At 40.8% G+C, this 21,722-nt stretch overlaps 1 protein-coding gene across 4 annotated transcripts in view; it reads left to right on the top strand.

The window, feature by feature from the left end:
• SACS (sacsin molecular chaperone) overlaps positions 1–21,722 on the top strand; it is a 94,269-nt gene that overhangs the window by 56,840 nt on the left and 15,707 nt on the right. For 3 of the 4 annotated variants that reach the window (XM_059378272.1, XM_059378271.1, XM_059378273.1), the window contains 5 exons: positions 2,409–2,520; positions 8,351–8,497; positions 10,724–12,206; positions 12,832–12,923; positions 20,459–20,485. In XM_059378272.1, the coding sequence (XP_059234255.1) occupies positions 2,409–2,520; positions 8,351–8,497; positions 10,724–12,206; positions 12,832–12,923; positions 20,459–20,485 (1,861 nt within the window). The remainder of the gene's footprint in view (positions 1–2,408; positions 2,521–8,350; positions 8,498–10,723; positions 12,207–12,831; positions 12,924–20,458; positions 20,486–21,722) is intronic. The other variant, XM_059378274.1, reaches the window with a different exon arrangement.

Raw genomic sequence — 21,722 nt, 5'->3', positions numbered from 1 at the left:
AATAAATAAATAAAATCTTAAAAAATAAAATAATAGATGTTAATTCTTCTTTGAATGTCTGATAGAATTCCCCGGGGAAGCCATCTGGCCCCGGACTTTTGTTTGTTGGGAGATTTTTGATTACTGATTCAGTTTCTTTGCTGGACTGTTCAAATTTTCTGTTTCTTCCAGTTTAGGTTTGGTAGTTTTTATGTGTCTAAGAATATGTCTATTTCTTCTAGATTGCTGAGTTTGTTGGCATATACTTTTTCGTAATATTTTGATAGTTTGTATTTCTGTGATGTGGGTTCTGATCTCTCCTCTTTCATTTGCGGTTTTACTTATTTGGGTCCTTTTTTTTCTTTTTGCTAAGTTTGGCTAGGGGTTTATTAAATTTTTTAATTCTTTGAAAGAACCAGCTGTTAGTTTTATTGATCTGTTCTGGTTTTTTGTTTGTTTCTTTCTATATCATTTATTATGTTTTAGTCTTTATTACTTCCCTTCTTCTGCTGAGTTTAGGCTTTCTTTGCAGTTCTTTTCTACCTCCTTAAGGTTTAAGGTTAGGTTGTATGAGACTTTTCATGCTTCTTGAGGTAGTCCTATATTGCAATTTACTTCCCTTTTAGGATTACCTTTGCTGTATCCCAAAGGTTCTGGACTGTTGTCTTTTTATTTTCATTTGCTTTTGTGTATTTTTTAATTTCTTTTTTAATTTCCTGGTTAAGTCATTCATTCTTTAGTGGGATGTTCTTTAATCTCCATGTATTTGTGGTCTTTCCAAATTTTTTCTTATGGTTGACTTCAAGTTTTATAGCACTGTGGTCTGAAAATATGCATGGTATGATCTCAGTCTTTTTCTACTAGTTGTGGCCTGATTTGTGACCCAGTATGTGATCTATTCTGGAAAATGTTCCATGTACTCTTGAAGAGAATGTGTGTTCTGCTTCTTTAGGATGAAATGTTTTGATTATAGCTGTTAAGTCCAACTGGTCCAGTGTGTCATTCAAAGACATTGTTTCCTTATTGATTTTCTGCTTAGATGATCTGTTTATTGATGTCAGTGGGGTGTTAAAGTCCCCTTACTGTTATTGTATTATTATCAATGATTTCCTTTATGTTTGTTATTAAATGATTTATATGTTTGGGTGCTCCCCAAGTTGAGGGCATCAATATTGAGATGTTGATCTTCTTGATGCATAGACCCCTTAATTACGATATAATGCCCTTCTTCATTTCTCATTACAGTCTTTGGTTTAAAATCTCTTTTTTCCGATTTAAGTATGTCTTCTTTGGCTTTTTTTTGGCAGCTGTTAGCATGATAGATGCTTCTCCACCCCTTCACTTTCAATCTGTAGGTGTTTTTAGGTATAAAAGGAGCTCTTGTAGTTTTTGCTGTTGGCATTGCCATAGATCAGTATCAGCTCGCCTTACTTCTTGTCTGTCCTCATCACTCCCTCCCCTCATTTAGGGTGAATAATACAGGATAAATTATTGTGTTTTAAAGACCCATCCATTTAAAATGTAGCCACTTGATTTGGTTTGGTTTAAGTCAGCTTCTCCAGGCAGTTGTCTGTTGACTTTTCCTTACTTTACACAAGGTCCAGAATAAACAGGAGATACGTTGAGTTCAAGTTTGATGATTATGGTGTTGGCTGTAACAGTTGGCCTCTTATTTCAGAGTCTGGCCCTCCCTTCAGATGGACCAGAGCCCAGGCTGTTTTTGATAGGCATGCCAAAGTGATTGGGGTTGTTGAGACTAAGGATTTTTTTTTTTTTTTTTGTGGCTACCTATGGTATAAATCTTTCCTTTCTCCATTGCAGAGGTGTGACCACCCATCCACCAAACAAATAACACTACTGCCTTCTTTGTGAGAAAGGAATGAGTCAGTCCTGACTGTGAAGAAGCTTTCAGCTTCAGTGCAGGGGAAAGACAGGTTCATAACCTAACTTCTCAAGCATGCAGAATATTAATAGGTACATACATACATTATTCCTAAGAAAGCATAAGTTTGGTAAAGAGGTGAAAAATGTCTGTATTTGGTAACTACTTTGAGAGGAAGTTACCTGTGCCAGAAACAGAACAATCCTTGCAGCTTTCAGAAATGGAATAATTTCTTTTGAATGAAGGCTTTGGGTAGTTTGTAAATAAGAGTTTTAAATAGTCTCAGGATTTGTATTGGGGATGAGGAGATAGCATGTTAAACATCCCATTTTAGGTGTATGATTGGAGAAGGACTCACAAGCTCAACCATATTCTCAGTGCCCATGACAGTTACTTGTAGTCATCCCCACCGGATTTAAAGGTGATGGAGTCAATAATGGGTTTCTGTTTCTTAAATGTAATTACTTTTTAAATGTTACAGGTAAATTCAAAGATGGTCAGATTACTGTATTATTAAATATTATTTTTTGGTATATTTCTTGATTAGGAATTAATTCAGAATGCAGAAGATGCGGGGGCCACAGAAGTTAAATTTTTGTATGATGAAACTCAGTATGGAACGGAGACTCTTTGGTCAAAAGAAATGGCACAATATCAGGGTAAGAATCAATAATTAAGAACAGGTTTGTTTTATGTGTTAACAGGTAATTTTAGTAATTCACAATACTCTGATGAACAGTGTGCCACTGGTACTGCACTTCTTGACATATTCAGTCCCACTTTCCCAGATGTTTTTCTCTGCTTTTGATGGGCAGGAGTCTGCCAAGTCAGTATTTTTAGAGAACAGAGTAAAAATCTTGAAATTCAAAGTAACCATGTAAATACATAAGTGTCTTATTCTATTCAGTAAACTTGTGAGTTATATTATTAGCAAGACAGAATGGATACCCTTTCCACATATGTAACAGTTCTCTGGATTTAGAAAGAAGTCTTGTTTTCTACTGTTAGGTGTTTTGATGTGGTTTGGGAAGAAGGGTTAGAGGAGACAATGGAATAAGGACAGTGCAAGGAAAGTAAGAGAACCATACCGGTCAACTCTGGATACCTCCGTCCTACTTTGTGATATGCTGTGTACTATGTTCATAACTTTTAGTGCACCTTAAAAGTCAATAGGATGATATGTATGAACAACTAGATATGATTATATATAATAGTATGACTAAAAACAATGGACGGTATTGAAAATAAGAACAATTGAGTCAAACTTCCCTGAACAGACTTTTAAAGAGATGTAAGTCATATAGATTTGAAAATATGTTTTACGATTTAGGAGAATATCAACATTAATTGTTAAATTCTTTAAACAGTATATATTTAACATTTATTACAGCTGATATATTTGTTCTTGGTCAGATTTGTGATAGGCAAGTTGTACTTCTTTGTCTGAAGACAGTGAGATGTAACGCACCAGAAGGCTGCCATTGTAGCCCAGACCTGTCCTGCCTTGGTGATGGGGCTGGCCGTCTCTCTACTGTCATCCAGTTTTATGAGAGGAGTATCAGGTTCTCAGATTCCCTGGTTTATTGTGACTGTTGTTGAAAGATAGCAGGTGTGGACAGGAGGCTCTTGTTCAGGTCCTGGTCCTGCATGGGCCCACCACAGATCATGTCTCCACTGGGTACCCGTTTGCCCAATGACCACTCCAGTCCTCATATTTACTCACCATAATGAAGCAGATGGCCTGGCCCTGCTTAATTTCAGCCCACTTGCCTATAAATGGTTATAAGGACAAAATCTGCCTCTAAGTTATTTTTTTCTTTAAGTTTTATTTATTTATTTATTTGAGAGAGAGCATGAGCAAGTACAGAGGGAGAGGGAGAAGCCGACTCATCACTGAGCAGGGAGCCCAACATGGGGCTCCATTCTAGGACCCTGAGATCTTGACCTGAGCGGAAGGCAGATGCTTAATCAAGTGAGCCTCCCATGCATCCCTGCCTCTAAGTTATTTTGTGGATTAAATGGGTTCATCTGTGTGAAAATTTTATGTCTGGTGTCACATTGATATTATTATGTGTGTACCATAGAGCCATAAAGGTGACAGTGTGAGGAGATCCTAGAAGTGTTTTGCTTCAAACTCCTACCTAAGGTCTAGGATTTTTTGCTTCTAGCCTTGAGTTTACCTTGTTTAAAAAAAGTATTTGGAACATGATTATTTGACTGAATTTATTTGTAAGTACAGTTGACCCTGGAAGAATGAGCCCCTTGCAGTCAAAAATCTGTGTATAACTTCTGACTCCCCCAAAACTTAACTCCTAACAGCTGAATATTGACCAGAAGCATCTTATCCATAGCATAGTCAATTAACACATATTTTGTATGCTATATGTATTATATACTATATGATTCCAAAATAAATAAATTAGAGGGGAAAATAATGTTAAGAAAATCACAACAGAAAGAAAGTACATTTACAGCGGTTATCAAAGAAAATCATGTGTAATCCGTGCAGTTCAAACCTGTGTTGCTCGAGGGTTGGCTGTATACTTAGAGGTAGACTCTTGATTATCAGAGTCTACCTCTAAGTATCAGGAATGCCTACATTCCTAAAATAAACTTGGACACATAAAAATAGGGAGAAATGATCTTTGATACCTTTATTTAACAAATATTTGTTAAGGACCCTGCATGCTCTTGGGTATTTGAGAATGTCTTTCTCTTATGTTCAGATGTTGTTGTTTTCTTAGCTGGTATCATCTTCTTGGATATTAGTTTTGTTTTCCGTTATTGATAGTTAATTTTGCAAATGAGAACTTTTCAGTGCACCTTGTTTTTGTTCTTTTTTATATAATCAGATGACAGAAGTCTCAATCTGTCAAATCAGGTGCATAGAAATGGGGAGTTCTCACCCATTTTCATCCCAGTTAGGATTTCAAGAATGTAGTTAATAGAAACAGTGAAGGAAGTGTGGAGAAGACTCCCAGCACTTCCTGTTAGGTCCATTCATGCTGTGCTGGACACATCTGGGCCTACATTGAGCAGGAGTGGCCTCTCAGTGATGCACGCAGGCCATTGCCTACATGAAAGGAGCTATTTCAGTGATAAAACATATTCACATTTTTCTCTGATAATTAAATAGCTTATGACTCGTTCCCCTAAATCTGTAAATTCCAGGTTTAGTTATAATAAGCAAATGCTGAATGCATCTACTAGACTCCTACTAGCAGATAGTGTTAGTGTGTTTGCCCAGAGATCTGTCCTCGGCATGTTTACAAGGAGATTGGGCTGGGTTCTCTCTCTCTCCCTATAACCTTTCCAAAGGAGAAAGTTGATTGCAGGCCTGCTTCTCACCTTTCCTTCCCAGATAACTATCTCCTGTACGAGAAAATTCTCCAAAGAAGTTTATTCTTTTGTTATTTCACTCTCAGAAGGAAGAGGCACCTACCTTTTCAATCAGGGTGGATTGGGGTATTTTAAAATTGACCTTCAAGGTAGAGGTGGAGATTCAGTGAGATTCAAGATTAAATCTCCTGGATGAGTATTATTCCAGGATGAGGGTAATCAGATAAGAACATGATTAAAATCTGAACTAAGAACTGGATTACGCCTGCTCAGTACAGAAGCCAGTAAAGAGTGATGCATCGAGCTGCCGTGCGCAGTTGTCTGCTGGCTGTGGTGGGCTCATCTGAGCGCTGCCTGGTTCAGCCACAGGCTAGCCTGTGTGTGAGGCACGCTGCGGAAGGCCGTGTACACATGTGTCAGGCAAGTGTGCCCTGTAGGCTGCCGTGCACGTGTGTCAGGCACACTCCAGAGACTGGCACACAGGGCAGTTCCACAAACAGGAGTTTATGTCGCCTGTGTCCTTCCTTCTAGGAGCTCACTGATGGGTCCAATGGGAGACAGTAAACCTTGGACAGTGAGGTTGTGAGGAGGAAATTCCTTTCCGTGTGAAGCACTGCTTTGTATGAATTCGTAAGAACATACATCTGTTTTCTATCTTGGCAGGTATTTTCTAGAAGCAGCTGGGCCACAGGGGATTTTGGGTTGACAGTGGCAAGGAAGGGAGGTCTTCCTCCAGGCTGGCAGCTCTGCTTTGCTCCTGCCAGGGTTATGTGGTGTGCTCCCCACTGGACTTTTTTTTTTTTTTTTTTTTTTTAGATTTTTTTTCTTTTTTTGTTAGAGAGAGAGAGAGGGGGTGAGCACAGGCAGACAGAGTGGCAGAGGGAGAAGCAGGCTCCCTGCTGAGCAAGGAGCCCGATGTGGGACCCGATGCCAGGATGCTGGGATCATGACCTGAGCTGAAGGCAGCCGCTTAACCCACTGAGCCACCCAGGCGTCCCTCCCTCCTGGACTAATAATTCCCTTCCATAGACCTTCTACTTGTGCAAGTTCTTTCTGGATTCTGGCAGAGGCTCACTCAGTCCCGGTGTTCAGTGTTGTGAGGTTTTGTGGTCCCGGTTTCTGTGCCTTCACAGGTATTTTTAATGGATATTTGGAATAGGCAGAACTAGACACTGTTCATGAGATGCTCTTTCAGGCCAGCTAGAGTTAGCTGTTGGCGATTAAGATACTTACTTTATTAAGATTCCTGTGTTAGTATTTTGTTGATCATAAATACTTGACATGACATACACTACTAATGATTACAGCAATCACAGGATCTGATTGTTTCGGGGTTTACTCTGCTGCAGGCATTGTGCTGGTCCCTAATTTGTATTGTTCATTTGAGCCTCCACACTCCTTTGTAAGGCGATACTTTTCTCATCCTTATTTGACAGACGAGCAGACGAGGACACTGAACCTTAAAGGCTTTCGTTTGCCCGAAGTTCTGAGTTGGTAACAGTAGAGCTGAGTCTGAAATCCAGAGTCCACTTCAGCCCCTGTGTCCTCTTCCTTGGAAAGGCCTTGGCAGTCTTAGACTATTACAGCAGCAGTCCATTTTTGTAAAACAAGCAATGGTCAGCATCCCCATATCTTGAATTTATAGGCCTGTGAAGGAGGCTTTTGGGGGTGCTGGAACGTTCTCTGTGTTCATTTGGATGGAGGTTCTACAGGTTTGTTTGCTTTGAAAGACTTTCTTAAGCTATGCACTTAAGATATCTTTGCACTTTGTTAATTATTTTTAAGTATGACGAATTAACTATAGTTGAATATATTCAAAGAAAGTTTGAATTCTTTCAAATTCTGAAGTTTAAAAAAGCAGTGTTCCAAAAATGCTTTGAATGATAAATTCACATTATAAATTCAAACATTTTGAATTATAAAGCTAACCTTTTAAAAGAACTACTTTGGGGGCACCTAGATGGCTCAGTGTGTTAAGCCTCTGCCTTTAACTCAGGTCACAATCCTAGAGTCCTGGGATCGAGCCCCACATTGGGCTCTCTGCTCACCAGGGAGCCTGCTCCCCCCGCCCACCGCCGCCTGCCTCTCTGCCTGCTTGTGATCTCTGTCAAATAAATAAATAAAATCTTAAAAAAAACAAAAAAGTAAAAGAATGACTTTGAAGACAGGGTACTATTATTCTGAAGTGTTGATTTTAAAATTTGTCACATGAATGATTGTTTTAGTTATTCAGATAATCCCTCATATAGAAAATTCCAGAGGCTGACAAAAACAGAAACAAACAAGGTGATTATTAACATGACTAAAGGATTATTTTTCTTCTTATGAAATAATGTATTAACAAGGTTTGTTTTTTTTTTTTTAAAGATTTTATTTATTTGATAGAGACAGCAAGAGAGGGATCACAAGCAGGGGGAGTGGAAGAGGGAGAAGCAGGCTTCCCGCTGAGCAGGGAGCAGGATTCAGGGCTTGATCCCAGGACCCTGGGAAGGCAGACGCTTAACTACTGAGCCACCCAGGTGCCCCTTAACAAGGTTTGTTTTTAGATAACAAGTCTCCTTAGTACTTTTATAGGTTATCCCATTTACAAAATGATTTAAATCTACCATTTAGGAGCAAGTTTTGTCAAGTAATAGTATACTCTGATTAACTTCCTTGTTGGCTCTGTGGTTTGGATGTGTTAAGTATCATAACATTCTTAATTTTCCCTTTTTGGAGTTTTGGCCAGCAATAATTTTTTCCCCTGCTAGTTATTTTTACCATTAGCTTGTGTTTTTACTTTTATTGTGAAAATCAGAATTATTTTGCAGAATTCAGTCATTCCATTCACTTTTTTTTTTTTTTTGAAGATTTTATTTATTTATTTGGCAGAGATCACAAGTAGGCAGAGAGGCAGGCAGAGAGAGAGGGGGAAGCAGGCTCCCCGCTGAGCAGAGAGGCCGATGCGGGGCTCGATCCCAGGACCCTGAGATCATGACCTGAGCTGTAGGCAGAGGCTTTAACCCACTGAGCCCCCCAGGCGCCCCATCCATTCACTTCTTTCCATCTGCCCATGGAATAAGCAGTTTTATGTGGCGGAAGCTCTTGGCAGAGGCCTGAACACCATGCCTTACTTCTTTCTGAATATTGCTTGTGTGCTTTACCACCCAGGGCCAGCTCTGTATGTGTACAACAATGCAGTTTTCACACCAGAGGACTGGCACGGCATTCAGGAAATAGCCAGGAGCAGGAAAAAGGACGACCCCCTGAAGGTTGGAAGATTCGGAATTGGGTTTAATTCTGTCTATCATATAACAGGTATAGTATTTGGTTTTGGGGTCATGGTCATGAAAATTATTTTAACCTATATTTTGTAATTTACTTAGTTAACTTTGGAGGTGGTACTTTTAAAAGGCATCTTTTTCAAATTTCCTGATGGCGGTAAGAAGTATGCCAGTGACCTATCCATGTTTTCTAAAGTTATTATGGTCGGTACACCAGAGCCTCATCATGTGATGTTGAAAATTAATTCTGTGATCTGGTGGGTTCAGTGTAATATTACATATTTAGTCATTTTACGTGAGGTTTGAACTGTAGTTCTTAAAATACCTGCATAAATTGTTACTACTCTAAAAAGTTTTACACTGACTATCTTTGAGTCAGACAAAAGCATTTTCACAGATTTTCTTGTACCTATTTTTAAATATTAGGAGATTGAAGAGGAAAGTATAATATTCAGTAGAATTGAATAACAAAGTGAAGATCTTTGATTCTGATTTCTTAACATTTTCCTGATAAAAATTTTGCTCTTCTTAAACCTTTGAGTATTTCAAAGATTACTTTGAAATCACATTTTGAATCTAGAAAGAATATGAGGATTCTGGTTTGTGGTTACAATAGGAAGTACTTTAAACTCTTCGTGTAGACGTCTCTAAGAGTAGATGTATCTTCCATAGTCAAAGCTCTCAGAATTTACTGCAGTTTGTGCTAAAAAGTTTTTTTTAATGGAATTGGCACTTGCTATGGTTTAGTTTCATACTCTGTTTGCATTTTGAACTTGCAGGAGGGCAGAATGAGCTAGCTAGCAGAGCTGTAGCTATAGCTAGGGAAACCATATAACTTATTGTTCACACTGGAACACTCTTCAGAGAAGAGGGTGGTATTGTTCTCAAACCTCTAGCCTGAATTGGGACTGGCAAGTGGGGTGTTGGGTCACTGTAGCCCAGTTTTGTAAGCTTCTATTTTTTATTGCATTTGTATTATTATAATATATTGTGGAATGTAAATCATATATTAAATTCCATCTCGCAGTGTTATGTAACAATTATACATGAATGTTAGCACTGGTGTGTTCAACCATTGATGAGTTACCCCTCAGGTCTGTGACATGTGGAAGTTTTAAACCCGCGCATAAGCGTGGAGAGTGTCCTACAGGAACGAATTGTTTAGTTGGGGAGTCTAGCTGACTGCCACATCCGCGTAGCACTGTGGGTTTGTTCACGGTTCGTGAATGAGCATGCTTCTGTGGGACAGCATTAACTGGAATGCTGTGCTGTAATCTGGGGATTTGCAAAGGTCATACGTTATGCTTTACAACTATCCGGAATCTCTGACATAATTTTAGTAACTGGAGTGCAGACGGGAGTGCCATCCCATCGCATTGTTGATGGATTTAGCAGCTGGGTTGGTGGACCTCTTATTTCCTACTTAAAATACCTGGAAGTTTAGGAGGCCGTGGTTGTGACAGCACAGGCTGCTGTTGATGACTGTGAATATGAAGGTGCATCTTGTGTGAGGGTTAGGTGTGAAAGTCAGCAGGTGAGGCAGACCATGTGAAAATTACTCTCAGGAAGTCCATAGAAAGGCACTGCGTTGAAGAATTTCTCTAAGTACAGAGCATCTGATGTACCTAGTTTTCTGCCTCTGTCAAAGTAGTATTGTCTGTGGTTGAGAAACAGTTGAAATAGTTGCTGTATAAAAAATATGTCTCCCAGGGCACTGTGCTTGGGTTCCGTGTGGTGAGGTGTGCTCAGCATGAGAGGCACGGGATGGTAGTAAACCAGGGGGCTGCTTATAGACGTATCCCGGGGCCTTGGCTCACTGGGTAACACGTGGGGGTGTCACCTGCACTGTCCTTTCCCTCCCCCACTTTCAGAGACTCTGTGGTGGGAATGTGTATTTTGAGCATAGGATGTACATTTTTGTATAATTGGGTTCAGGTGGCTGTGGGGGCTGAGTATAAATATCTTTCACATATGTTGATTGTGTAGTAGGTGTTTGAAGATTTCTCTTACGTTTTCATAGTAATCATCTGAAGTTTCTCTGCCTGGTACTTAATGAATCAAAAGAGAAATCATTAGATTTCATGTTCAGAGAATTAAATTCCTGAGCTAAATTTAGTTTGTTCTTAGATAAAGCTGTGTTAGAGTCACTTTATGGTTTGTGCTTTTCCACTTAAAATATTTTGATAGTAATTGTACATTGTAATTATAATTGTGTGTTAAATTTCAGAGTTGATCATGACTGTCGAAATTTTCTTTACAGATGTTCCTTGCATATTTAGTGGTGACCAGATTGGGATGCTAGACCCTCATCAAACGCTTTTTGGTCCACATGAATCAGGCCAGTGTTGGAATCTCAAAGATGACAGCAAAGAAATTAGTGAACTTTCAGACCAGTTTGCTCCATTTATTGGCATTTTTGGAAGCACCAAGGAAACGTTTGTAAATGCCAATTTTCCAGGAACGTTTTTCCGTTTCCCTCTTCGCCTACAACCTTCCCAGCTTAGTAGTAATCTCTACAATAAGCAGAAGGTCCTTGAGCTGTTTGACTCGTTCAGGGCAGATGCGGACACAGTGCTGCTCTTCCTGAAAAGTGTGCAGGATGTTTCCTTACATGTCCGAGAGGCCGATGGAACCGAGAGACTGGTATTTAGGGTAACTGCTAGTGAGAATAAGGCCCTGAAGCACGAGCGGCCCAATTCTGTAAAGATTCTGGAAACTGCTATAAGTAACTATTGTAAAAAGATTCCAAGCAATAGCATAACCTGTGTAACATATCATATAAATATAGTTTTAGAAGATGAGAGTACTAAGGACGCACAAAAAACCTCCTGGCTGGTGTGTAACAGTGTGGGTGGGCGAGGGATTAGTGGTAAACTTGATTCTTTAGCTGATGAATTGAAATTTGTCCCAATCATTGGAATAGCCATGTCTTTATCAAGAGATGATGAAGAAAAAGGAGCAACAGCCGATTTCTCAGGAAAAGCCTTCTGCTTTCTTCCTTTGCCGCCAGGTGAGGAAAGCAAAACGGGCCTCCCAATTCACATCAGCGGGTTTTTTGGCCTGACTGACAATCGCAGAAGCATCAAGTGGCGAGAGCTGGACCAGTGGAGAGACCCGGCAGCCTTGTGGAATGAATTTCTGGTTGTGAATGTTGTCCCTAAAGCCTACGCGACTCTGATCTTAGATTCCATAAAACGTCTGGAGACAGAAAGGAGCTCTGATTTTCCCTTGTCGGTTGACATCATCTATAAGCTTTGGCCCGATGCGAACAAAGTCAAGGTGCACTGGCAGCCGGTGTTGGAGCCTCTGTTTAACGAGCTGTTCCAGAACGCGGTCCTGTATTCCATTAGCAACCACTGGGTCAAGTTGGAGGAGGCCTACTTCTCAGAACTGGATGAAAGTTTGGAATACACAAAAACCGTGCTCAGCTACCTCCAGAGCTCAGGGAAGCAGATTGTCAAGGTACCCGCCAATCTTGCTGCTGCCGTTCAGCTCGCTGCCTCCAGCGCCAAGCCCGTGAGGAAGGTGACGCCTGCGTGGGTGCGGCAGGTGCTGAGGAAGTCTGTGCAACCAGGTGATGCCCAAGACAAGCTTCACCTTCTGGAATTTGTGCTTTCTGACCAAGCCTACAGTGAACTGCTGGGGTTGGAGCTGCTACCTTTACAAAACGGAAATTTTGTGCCCTTCTCCTCATCTGTATCAGATCAAGATGTTATTTATATTACCTCAGAAGACTATCCAAGGTAGAGCTCACACTTCTGCCGCACTGTTCCCTCCCCCCACCCCCACGTACATCTAGAGTCCTTTACTGTGAAATCCATTAGTCGCCATCAGGGTAGAGCTATAGTCAGGAAGACTTTCGCAGAAATACTTTGTTAAACTATGAAAGGGTGTATTTTTATATTCTCAAGTGAGAAAGCATTCAGATGTTGGTCAGCCTAAAAGTTATCGAGCAGTCATTTCTCTTGGATATCTCATAACAGGACACTGAAAACAAGGGTTCTAAAGCACTAATAACGAAGTTAGATTGAGTTGATAATAAATTATTTTGATGAAATTGAATTTAATGAGAACAGCGCATTAAGGAACTCTTTATAAATGAGGATGTGTATGAATCTCAGAAAATAAAGTTAATTTCATTCTAAGATGTTTAGACTATTCTGGACTTGGCTATGGCGCATGATGCCACCGTGTTTTAAAGGGATGCCTAGATAGTATTCGATCAAAAAGTATTGCAGTGTGATTTGGTATGTGCATTATAATTTATATAAAGTAGTACATTTAACTGAAATGAAATTATGTAATTGAATTTCTCTTATCTTAGAATTGTTAGAAGGTTACAATTGCTGTGTTTCTTTCACTTTTTAGGTCCCTTTTCCCAGGTCTTGAAGGAAGGTTCATTTTGGATAACTTGAAGCCTCACCTTATAGCTGCTTTAAAGGAAGCTGCCCAAACCCGAGGTATTATAGTTGCTTAGGTTTTTTGTTTTGTTTTGTTTTTTAAATAAACCTATTGCTAAAAGTATAAATAGTTTTTATAAGTTTTCTGTGAAGTTGAACCAGTAGGAAATTACCGAAAGTTACCATTCTAAACCTATAAGTCAACAATTTCAGATGGTTTAACCTAATGTAATTGTTATATTTTAAGGCATTTCAGTGCTAGATTTGGACATATAAAAGAATCCAAGGGTGGTATTGCATTTCAAAACCTCTCCTGTCACCATAAATTACCATTTGTGGTAATTTCTTACACAGCTTTTTTTTTTTTTTTTTTTAAATATTTTATTTATTTGTCAGTGAGGGGAAGAATGAGAGAGCACAAGTAGGGGGAGTAGCAAGCAGAGGGAGAGGCAGGCTCCCCGCTGAGCAAGGTGCCCAATATGGGACTTGATCCCAGGTTGCTGGGATCATGATCTGAGCTGAAGGCAGACACTTAACGGACTGAGCCACCCAGGTGTCCCTTACACAGCTTTGTAATGCTTTCCCATTTCCTTTCTCATGTGAACCCTCAGTCTCATGTCTCGTAGCCCATGTAGTAGTGAGCACAGCTCACTACTGGTTGTTACTGGTTGGATTGCACAGAGGAAGGAGGGAAAGAAGTTTGGTTCAAAGGTCAGAAGGTCATGTGTGCCTGGAGCTCAGGGCTTACACCTGCCAGCCTTGTGTCGCCCACACCACCCAGTCCTCCAGAGTTTTTTGTGGCTGTTCTGGCTCAGCTCCAGGGACTGCAGACTGATGGCAGTGTCAGGAAAGAGAACTCTTGAGGTCTTGGCAAAGGATGGGTGTCCTTTGTTGAGAATTTTTTGTAGGAAAAGACAGAGTGATCTGGGGGAAAGACCAGCATGGGTCTCATTTTAATAGAATCTTTCAACTTTGCGAGCATCCTTTCTCTTATAAAACCATTGTCTGAACTCTTTCTAAGTTAGATACTGGCCTGAAAAATTCTGGATTTGTCCCATCAGTTAAGGTTATAAAGCGTATTTTTTGTACTGTGTCTTTTATAGCATATGCTGTTCTCTTTTGAAGGATAATGAGTAAAGGAAATCATTATACATCATTATACATTATACATCTTTATTATACATTATACATCTTTATTCATTTAAATAGAAGTGAAAGGAGTTGGGATGGGGGAGGCGAACTAAGAATGAGCCCAGGTGAGACTAAGGGAAGATGAGTGTGCAGTGCTGTTAACCATAGGGATCTGTAACTGTGAGCTGGAAAGTGGATGTTGATTTTTCTACTATCTAGATGATTCACGTAGCTCAGAATGGTCATCTTCAAAGTAGCCTTTTTGAGAGTCTAAACTTGGATTCCTATAACTGCTGTTCTGTGCTCCAAAGTTTTAGAAATCCTTATTTTTCCAAAATCTGTATTACAGTCTTGTATAAAAACTTTACATTGCGATATAATGCACATACAGAAAAGTACACATACCATAAATGTAGGCTCAGTGAAGTTTTATAAACTGAACAAACCCAGGTCCAAACCCAGAAGATTGCCCACACCCAGACACTGCCTCAGGCCTCTGTGGTCTCGTCCGCTCCCACGGGGATCCTGGCATATAGTAGCACAGATGAGCTCAGCTAGTTACCGGGGTGTGTGTCTGTGTCCTTGACTACTCTTATCCATCCAGGTTGTCTGACTGGATCCTGCTTTCTCCCTGTGTGATGTATTCTTCCTTTTGAAGAGAATGTTCTTGTTAATGGCTGATAGTTTCTCAGGTGGATATGGATTTGGAAATCAGCCTGGTTATTCAAGTTATTCGGAACCAAATCAGGAACAAAGGTTACAAGTCCAGCAGAATAATACCGCTTTTACTCAGAACTTTTCAGATACCCTGTGGCATGGGGATGGCCACAACTTGTTTGTCTGGCCTTAGGTGGATGGGGTACCCGTTGTTACATTTTTAGGAATGAGTAAAATTTGTGCATTTACATAGATAACTTGACATTTTTATAAAGTTGAGTCTTCCTACTTCGTGTGTCTTTTCATTTCCTCATCTACTGTGGATTCTGATTTGTTTTTTGGGGATTATACCATAAGCACTGTTTCGTCTCTGGTTCTTGGTTAATTTTTCTGGACTGTACGATAGATGGGTTGGGTTGACTCTTTCTGTCACACATGATGTGTAGCTCGGTTCTCCCAGAAATTGTCTTCAAGGTCACTTTTCTTTATCTCAGTTTTAAGTTTAGGTTACCATTCTCATGATTATTTAGTGATCCTGACCTCTGGCCTTTTCAGTATTTTATCTGGCCATGTGAAAGATGGGTAACTGCCTCCTGGGCATCTTCCCTATTATTTTTGTACTGTTAGTGCCAGGCAAAATTAGTTTTTGATATTCGTTTGTTGCCTTAAACAGTTTTAATATTTTGGGAGCATTATGATGTGGAGGCTGATGAGGACCCAGTAAGTGACACCCTTGCTTTGGTTTTCTGAGACATGAGTTGGCGAAGAGATGCCCAGAGAGAAGTCCAGTAGATCACCATGACACATTGCCCTGACATCCTGATAATTCTGGTACTGGAGATCATGGCTGGTGTCAGGCAGCTTGCTTTTGTTGTTGAGCCAGAATCACTCAGATTAGCTCACTAGTGTAGACATAGGCAGTGTGGGAGAACCCGGCTGCCCCGCGCTGGCTGCCCCTGCCCACCTTCTTGGGATTGTGCAGGTTCTTCTCTGAAGTGACCAGTCAAATATGTTATTCCATGTTTTGGTGGCCTGGGCCAGATGGAGGGCATTAGTGAGTGTGGGAGAAGAGAGGCCCCTGCGTGTCGTTTACCTCTAGGTGTATTACCCTGGGAGCTCCCTTCCTATGATAGGGAACATCACACATATACAACATGATGTTTTATTTATTATTTTATCTTTCTTTTGCTCTAAATGATGATTATGTGGCTGTTTTGCTGACAGAGCGCTGTAGACTTCTGTTTACTGATTATCAGTAACAACTGATGGCCCAGTTTTGAAAGTTCTGCTGCCTAGAATTGAAATGTGTTTTTTTTTTTCTCTGCAGTGGGTACTTCTCTGATTTCATTCCTAGGATAAAATCTGTCTTATTACTTTATAGTTTTACTTGTATTGCATTTAGAATCCTGAGCTAAATACTAAGTAATTGCTTGTATTTTCATTGTTTGCCTCTACTGCCCCTTTACTGTTAGCTTTGAACATAATTTCAGTTTTCCCCTTTTTTGGAAAAACAGACCAAACTAGACTTTGATTCCTCTTGCATTCGTTCCTGGTCCGGCTTTTAGAAAGCGTAGGATAGGCTTATGGTCTGCCTCCTCGTCACCTATTATCATTGCAAACAAATCTTTGTTTCTGCTAGATTCCCAGGAAAATTGCCTGGCTGAGGTCACCAGTTAATGACTTTTTTTATTGTTAAGTCCAGTGGCCTTTTTTATTGTTTTATCTGATCTCCCTGAAGTTTAGACGTTGTTGCTCATGCCCTTCCGGAACACCTTGGTTTTTATGGCACTTTTCTCTTTTGGTGTCCTTATGTTTCTTTTCCTGCTTCCCAGAATTTTTGTGAATTCCTGTTCCTGAGTTTATCCCTGAATATGGGCTATTATGGGAGCTGTCACTCACCTCTTCCATCTTGCTCTCACTTTCTTTGAGTATCCCTACCCAGCCCAGGCACCTGCCGCCATCCCTGGGGAAGAACTGCCCCATCATCTTTTGCCACCCCAGTGTCAAGATGGGCAGTGTGCTGTAATGGTTACGTTTCTGGGACTTTGTAGTCACACAGATCTTGGCTCACACCCAACTCCTTCATTGTGGGACTCTGGACAAATTAGCCAACCTCTCTGAGCCTTTGTTTCCCAGTCAGTAACAAGGTAATACAGGAACATCCTTCCATGACAGTCTGTCTGAGGCCCTCAAGTTTTGGTGATATCCAGTGCAAGATTACTTTATTATAAGGTTAGAGAAATGAAAGTAAGGGTTGAGTCAAGGATGGCAGGCAGTCACAACTTCCTGAGTTTTATCCAGTTTTGCAGTGTTGCAGGGGGGCAGGTTATCGAAAAGCGATGTTGTAGTGTTGCGGTGGTCATGACTTTGGTGATCATACGATGCATACATAATGCGTCTGGTTCAACATGGTACCGGGCACATAAGGTCACTGACGAAATGGCCGCTATTATCATTTTGCATTTGGGAGTTCTGTAAGTGTCTCAAAATCAACATTTTCGTGACTTGAGTCCTCATTCTGTCCTTAAGTCTGTTCCCCCTCCTTCCCAGCTCTCTGCATTAGGCTCTCGCTTTCTGTGCTGCCTCCGTCATAGTGTAGGGCCCCCTCACAGATTCGCTCGCTCCAGTGCTCGCTCTCCGATCACATCCCTCCCCTGCTCGGCATTCTCAGTGGACACTGATTTCTCTCAGGTTAAACCTGGTGGTGTTCCTGTGGGTGGCACGGCTTTCTGTGACTGTGAACTCACCATCTCTTTGGCTTAGGTTCATTCTGTGTCCCCTTCCTGTTCTCGCCATCCTGAGCGTTTGCAGATTGATAAACTTACCGCTCCATCCATCTCACAAGAGCACACACACTTGTCACCACCATGTAGCACAGCAGCTGCTTCAAGGTGGGAGCTTCGTAATTGTTCTGAGTGAAAGTTTCCTCATGTCTGTATTTTTGTATGTGGTGTTCCTTTGCTTGAAATACTCTCTCCATCCTCCACTTTGCCGCTCGGACTTGTGTTCATCCTTTACGCCTCAGCCCACACGTGTCTTCCAAGAGGAGGCTTCCCTGCACCCACCCCTGCCCTGCACCTCTGAGGTGGCTGCCTCTGCTTTGCTCAGGGAGCTCAGTCCACAGCCCATTCAGTCGTCTCGGCCTTATCATGGTCATAATTTTACTCTGCTAGACTATAAAATCCTTGAGAGCAGGAACCATCGCTTATTTTGTTTTTGTATTTCCAGTGCCTGCTTAACACGTCTGGCTGGACATGTTCCTGCTTCCGCGTGCGGGGCTGGGGATGGTGTTGCGGGACAGGGGCACAAAGATGGAAAGGCAAATAAATCCCTGGGATTGTGCCTGTGATTTACTGTTAACTTTTCAGATGAGTATCTTCTGTCCGCTTATCTGCTCTCCATAATCATGAGATAATTGGGTGTATATTGTCTTCTTCATTTGAGTTATTTGAGGGTTAAGTTACTTGAGTAAATGCTTGACTTAGAATTTGGGGAATAGTTAGAAGAGAGGGTAGATGGGATTTGGAGGAAACAAATAAAAAAAACAGTTAAATCACACAAATGGTAGGAGTGCCTGATAGGTTAGCACCACGATCCTATTTATATTTGAAGTATTTTTAATATTTCCTTATTACATATGGCCTCATGCCTTGCTCTGTTTCATGACCAAAGACTCCCAGTAAACATTTCTCTGAATTTCCCCTGTGTACCAGGCATTGTGCTAGAGGGAGATAATGTGAAGAATAAAAGTGAAGGAGCTCACAGTCCAGTGGGGACATCAACGTAAATAATACTGCCCTTCAGTGGGATGTGTCCTCTGTCAAATCCCGAGAATAGAGTCAGTATGAGGAGGGGATGGCGGGTCCGGGCACCTCTCAGAGAAGCTGGCACGTGTTCTGTCTCAGACTTTCTGGGGAAGGGCTGCAAACATCATGGTGGAGGGGCGGCATATTCACCTGTACACTTCGACACTACTTTGTGATGATTTACGGTATTCATTGCTGAGACGGTCTCATAGGTGTATGTAGAAGTCTTCAGAAGATGTGACAATTTCAGGCGCCAGCCTCAGGTGTATAGGAGAGCAATATTCCAAAGATTGTGGTGCAGGATTTGTTCCATGAGGATATTCTGGGTTACTACGTTCGTTCACAACCACCTGTTGGAAGAGGGACCTGTCGTAGGACGTCTTCCGCTCACATCCTCATCCTCCTTTAGGCGGCCATTCCGTCTCACCTGGACTACGGGAATAATCGTGCAAGTCTTCCTGCGGCTGTTCTTGCTTCTTTAGTTAGCAGAGCAACAGTACTGCTACTTAATCTTTCTAAAATATTTTCCCACTCTTTATCTGAAGATCTTTCAAAGGCTTCCCTTTTTTCCTTGGAACTAAGGCCAAAATCCTTAGTATTTCTTACAAGGCCCTTCACTATATGGCTCCATTTTTGGGTGTTATAAAGATGCCTGGAATCCAGTATGTGGAAACATTCTATCAGTATTTGCTTTTATTGTGATTATTATTAATCTCTTTTATAGTCTCCCTTGATCATTCTCATATATGGGAGATAGCCTGTTCTTTTCCTCCCTAAGGTATAGTTCCCTCCCTAAGGAAACATGGTTTCCTTTGTCCCCAATCTCGCGCTCTCATGCTCATTTGTCTCATGGCCCATGTGTCCTCACGGCACACTGAGTTCTTGTAGCACTTGTGCCCCACATGTGTACCTGTTTTGTCATTTATGATAATTTATCTAATACCCACCTTCCCCATTAGACTATGAGACATGGTCTGAGGTCATGTATCATGTTTATTTCTCTGTCTCTAGCAGTCACCATTGACGGTTGGAATGCCTAAAGTAATTGGAAGAATGTTCAGATTAGAAGAGCTTAAGTTCCTTTGATAAGAGCTTCAGCTCTGTGTTAGCTGCCAGGTGTAGCCTAATATACCCAAGTATACGAACATGGCACAGAGCTGTGGAGGTGTACTTGAGCAAAGAAATGGTTTGCTTCAGGCAGAGGAGGGGTTAGATGGCCATATAGGATTCTTTGATGGTTGAAATTATTGGTGGTTATTATAAGCAAGCAGTAGAAGTATATGAGAAAACCCCCTTTTCTTTGTCATAGAGTGAATTATACTTACTTTATGGAAATACTCCAAAAATTGTGTACGTACTTTGTAGAGATACTCTGATTTATGGAGTGATTTACTCTGTAAATTAGATGTCTTCCCTTTCTTAATTTTTTTTTTTTTTTTTTTTTAAAGAGGCAGGTGGGAAGGGTAGTGGGAGCGGAGAGAGAATCTCAAGCAGGCTCCACACCCAGCATGGGGCCCAGTGTGGGGCTCAGTCTCACAACCTGAGATCATGACCTGAGCTGAAATCAAGAGTCAGATGCATAACTTACTGAGCCACCCAGGCACCCTTCCCTTTCTTAATTCTTATCTGGAATATCTGAATATCATATGGTAATCATCTGTACAAAAAGCACACTGGGAGCTTATCAAATTACATTATTTATGCTGTTGAAATGTAATTTATACATACACAGTTTGTATTCCTTTCTTCTTTGCTTTCTTTCTGAGCTAAGATTTCCTACCCATTATGTAGTTTGGATTTAGCTTGCATTGAAATACATTTTTAAATCTTAAATGTATATTCTGCTATATTTGGAATTTTGTTTATGGCTTTTCTTTTACATAATGATGTGTAAGATTCCATAGATGGTGCTATCTTAAGATGTAGAATAATTTCTGTAGCCGTCATGTGAAATTGTGACAGTTCTGGCTTTTTCTAAGATTGGATTTAATTATATTCTAGCACAACAACTTCTCTGGGGATATTCAGGTATGGTAACTGACTAAATGTTGTGTTTATTTGTAGCTTGATGTTTTTGTTCATTTGATTCTTTGAATCTTGTTTTTTCATTTACTGAAGTAGCTAGAGGTTATGTTAACATCCCCCCCACCCGGTGCTGATAACTATTTAAAGGAGAGAGGAAACTGTACCAATATAGGTTTATAGGTGGTTGTTGTACATACCACAATAAAACCATATTTAAATGATTTGAAAATATTTCATAGAACATTTGGTCTCAAAGAATTCTGCTGAAATTTGTATTTTAAGCTGTGGTTTTTAATGGGAAAGTGTGAATGAACGCACCTCTTTTAAATGATATACACAAATATTGAGATTAGAAAGTGTAGAGGGGACCAAGTTCTGGGATCTGTGATGGCGAAGGGAGGAGTCTTTCTGGTACCCACAGTGGTGACTGGCTTACCATGGTGGCTGGTACCCACAGTGGTGACTGGCTTACCATGGTGGCTGGTACCCACAGTGGTGACTGGCTTACCATGGGAGAGCATCCCTCTACTTGGCACACTGAGGAAAGTAAAGTGGTTAACACAGTTTTCATTTGGAACAGTCGGCTGATTGTTCTTACCGTGCCTAGTGTGTCATTTTACTGACTTTTTTTTTTTAATAAAAATATTTGGACTCAGCTGGTATTATTTTTCCTCAGTTCATGTTTCACTTGGAAAAGAAGAGGATGCAGTAGTTGCTTAATGGACATTGTTTTTATCGTAAATGTTATTTTTTGAAGTCAGTCAATTCTTTGTAGTAAGCTGTACTCATACTGAATTGAGAAACCAAGTCATTGTTATATTGATGATTCCTATTAATATTAAATTTGGTTTCTAGCTTGTAAGTGGCTTGTCATCCATAGCTATTTTTACTATATATTTCTAAAACCTAATATATCCTATATTTGTAAGGTATAATCCAAGAAGAAAACAAAATGGTGGTAGGAGTAGGTTGCGTAGTTATCCCTAAGCCTTAGGGACGCTCCTGGTAATGGCAGTGACCTCTCCTGTTGTCTTGTGGCACCTTTTCTAGATGAACACTAGGACACCTTGAACGGGCAGAATGCCAGTGTGGACTTCTTGAAAAGAAATTTGGCCACCAGTGGATTTTGGAACCACATTGGCAGGCTCCACGTTAGAGTGGATGTTCCCACTGGACCCCCATGGTCCCCCTCTCTCAGTGCTGCTCCTAGAGCTGCCTGGTGCCAGATGGAGTGCTTGGC

Source organism: Mustela nigripes, chromosome 15 (genome assembly GCF_022355385.1).
Source record: "Mustela nigripes isolate SB6536 chromosome 15, MUSNIG.SB6536, whole genome shotgun sequence".
NCBI classification, from domain to species: Eukaryota; Metazoa; Chordata; class Mammalia; order Carnivora; family Mustelidae; genus Mustela; species Mustela nigripes.
The sequence above is the reverse complement of the archived record's forward strand: the minus strand, read 5'-3'. Positions and strand labels throughout refer to the sequence as shown.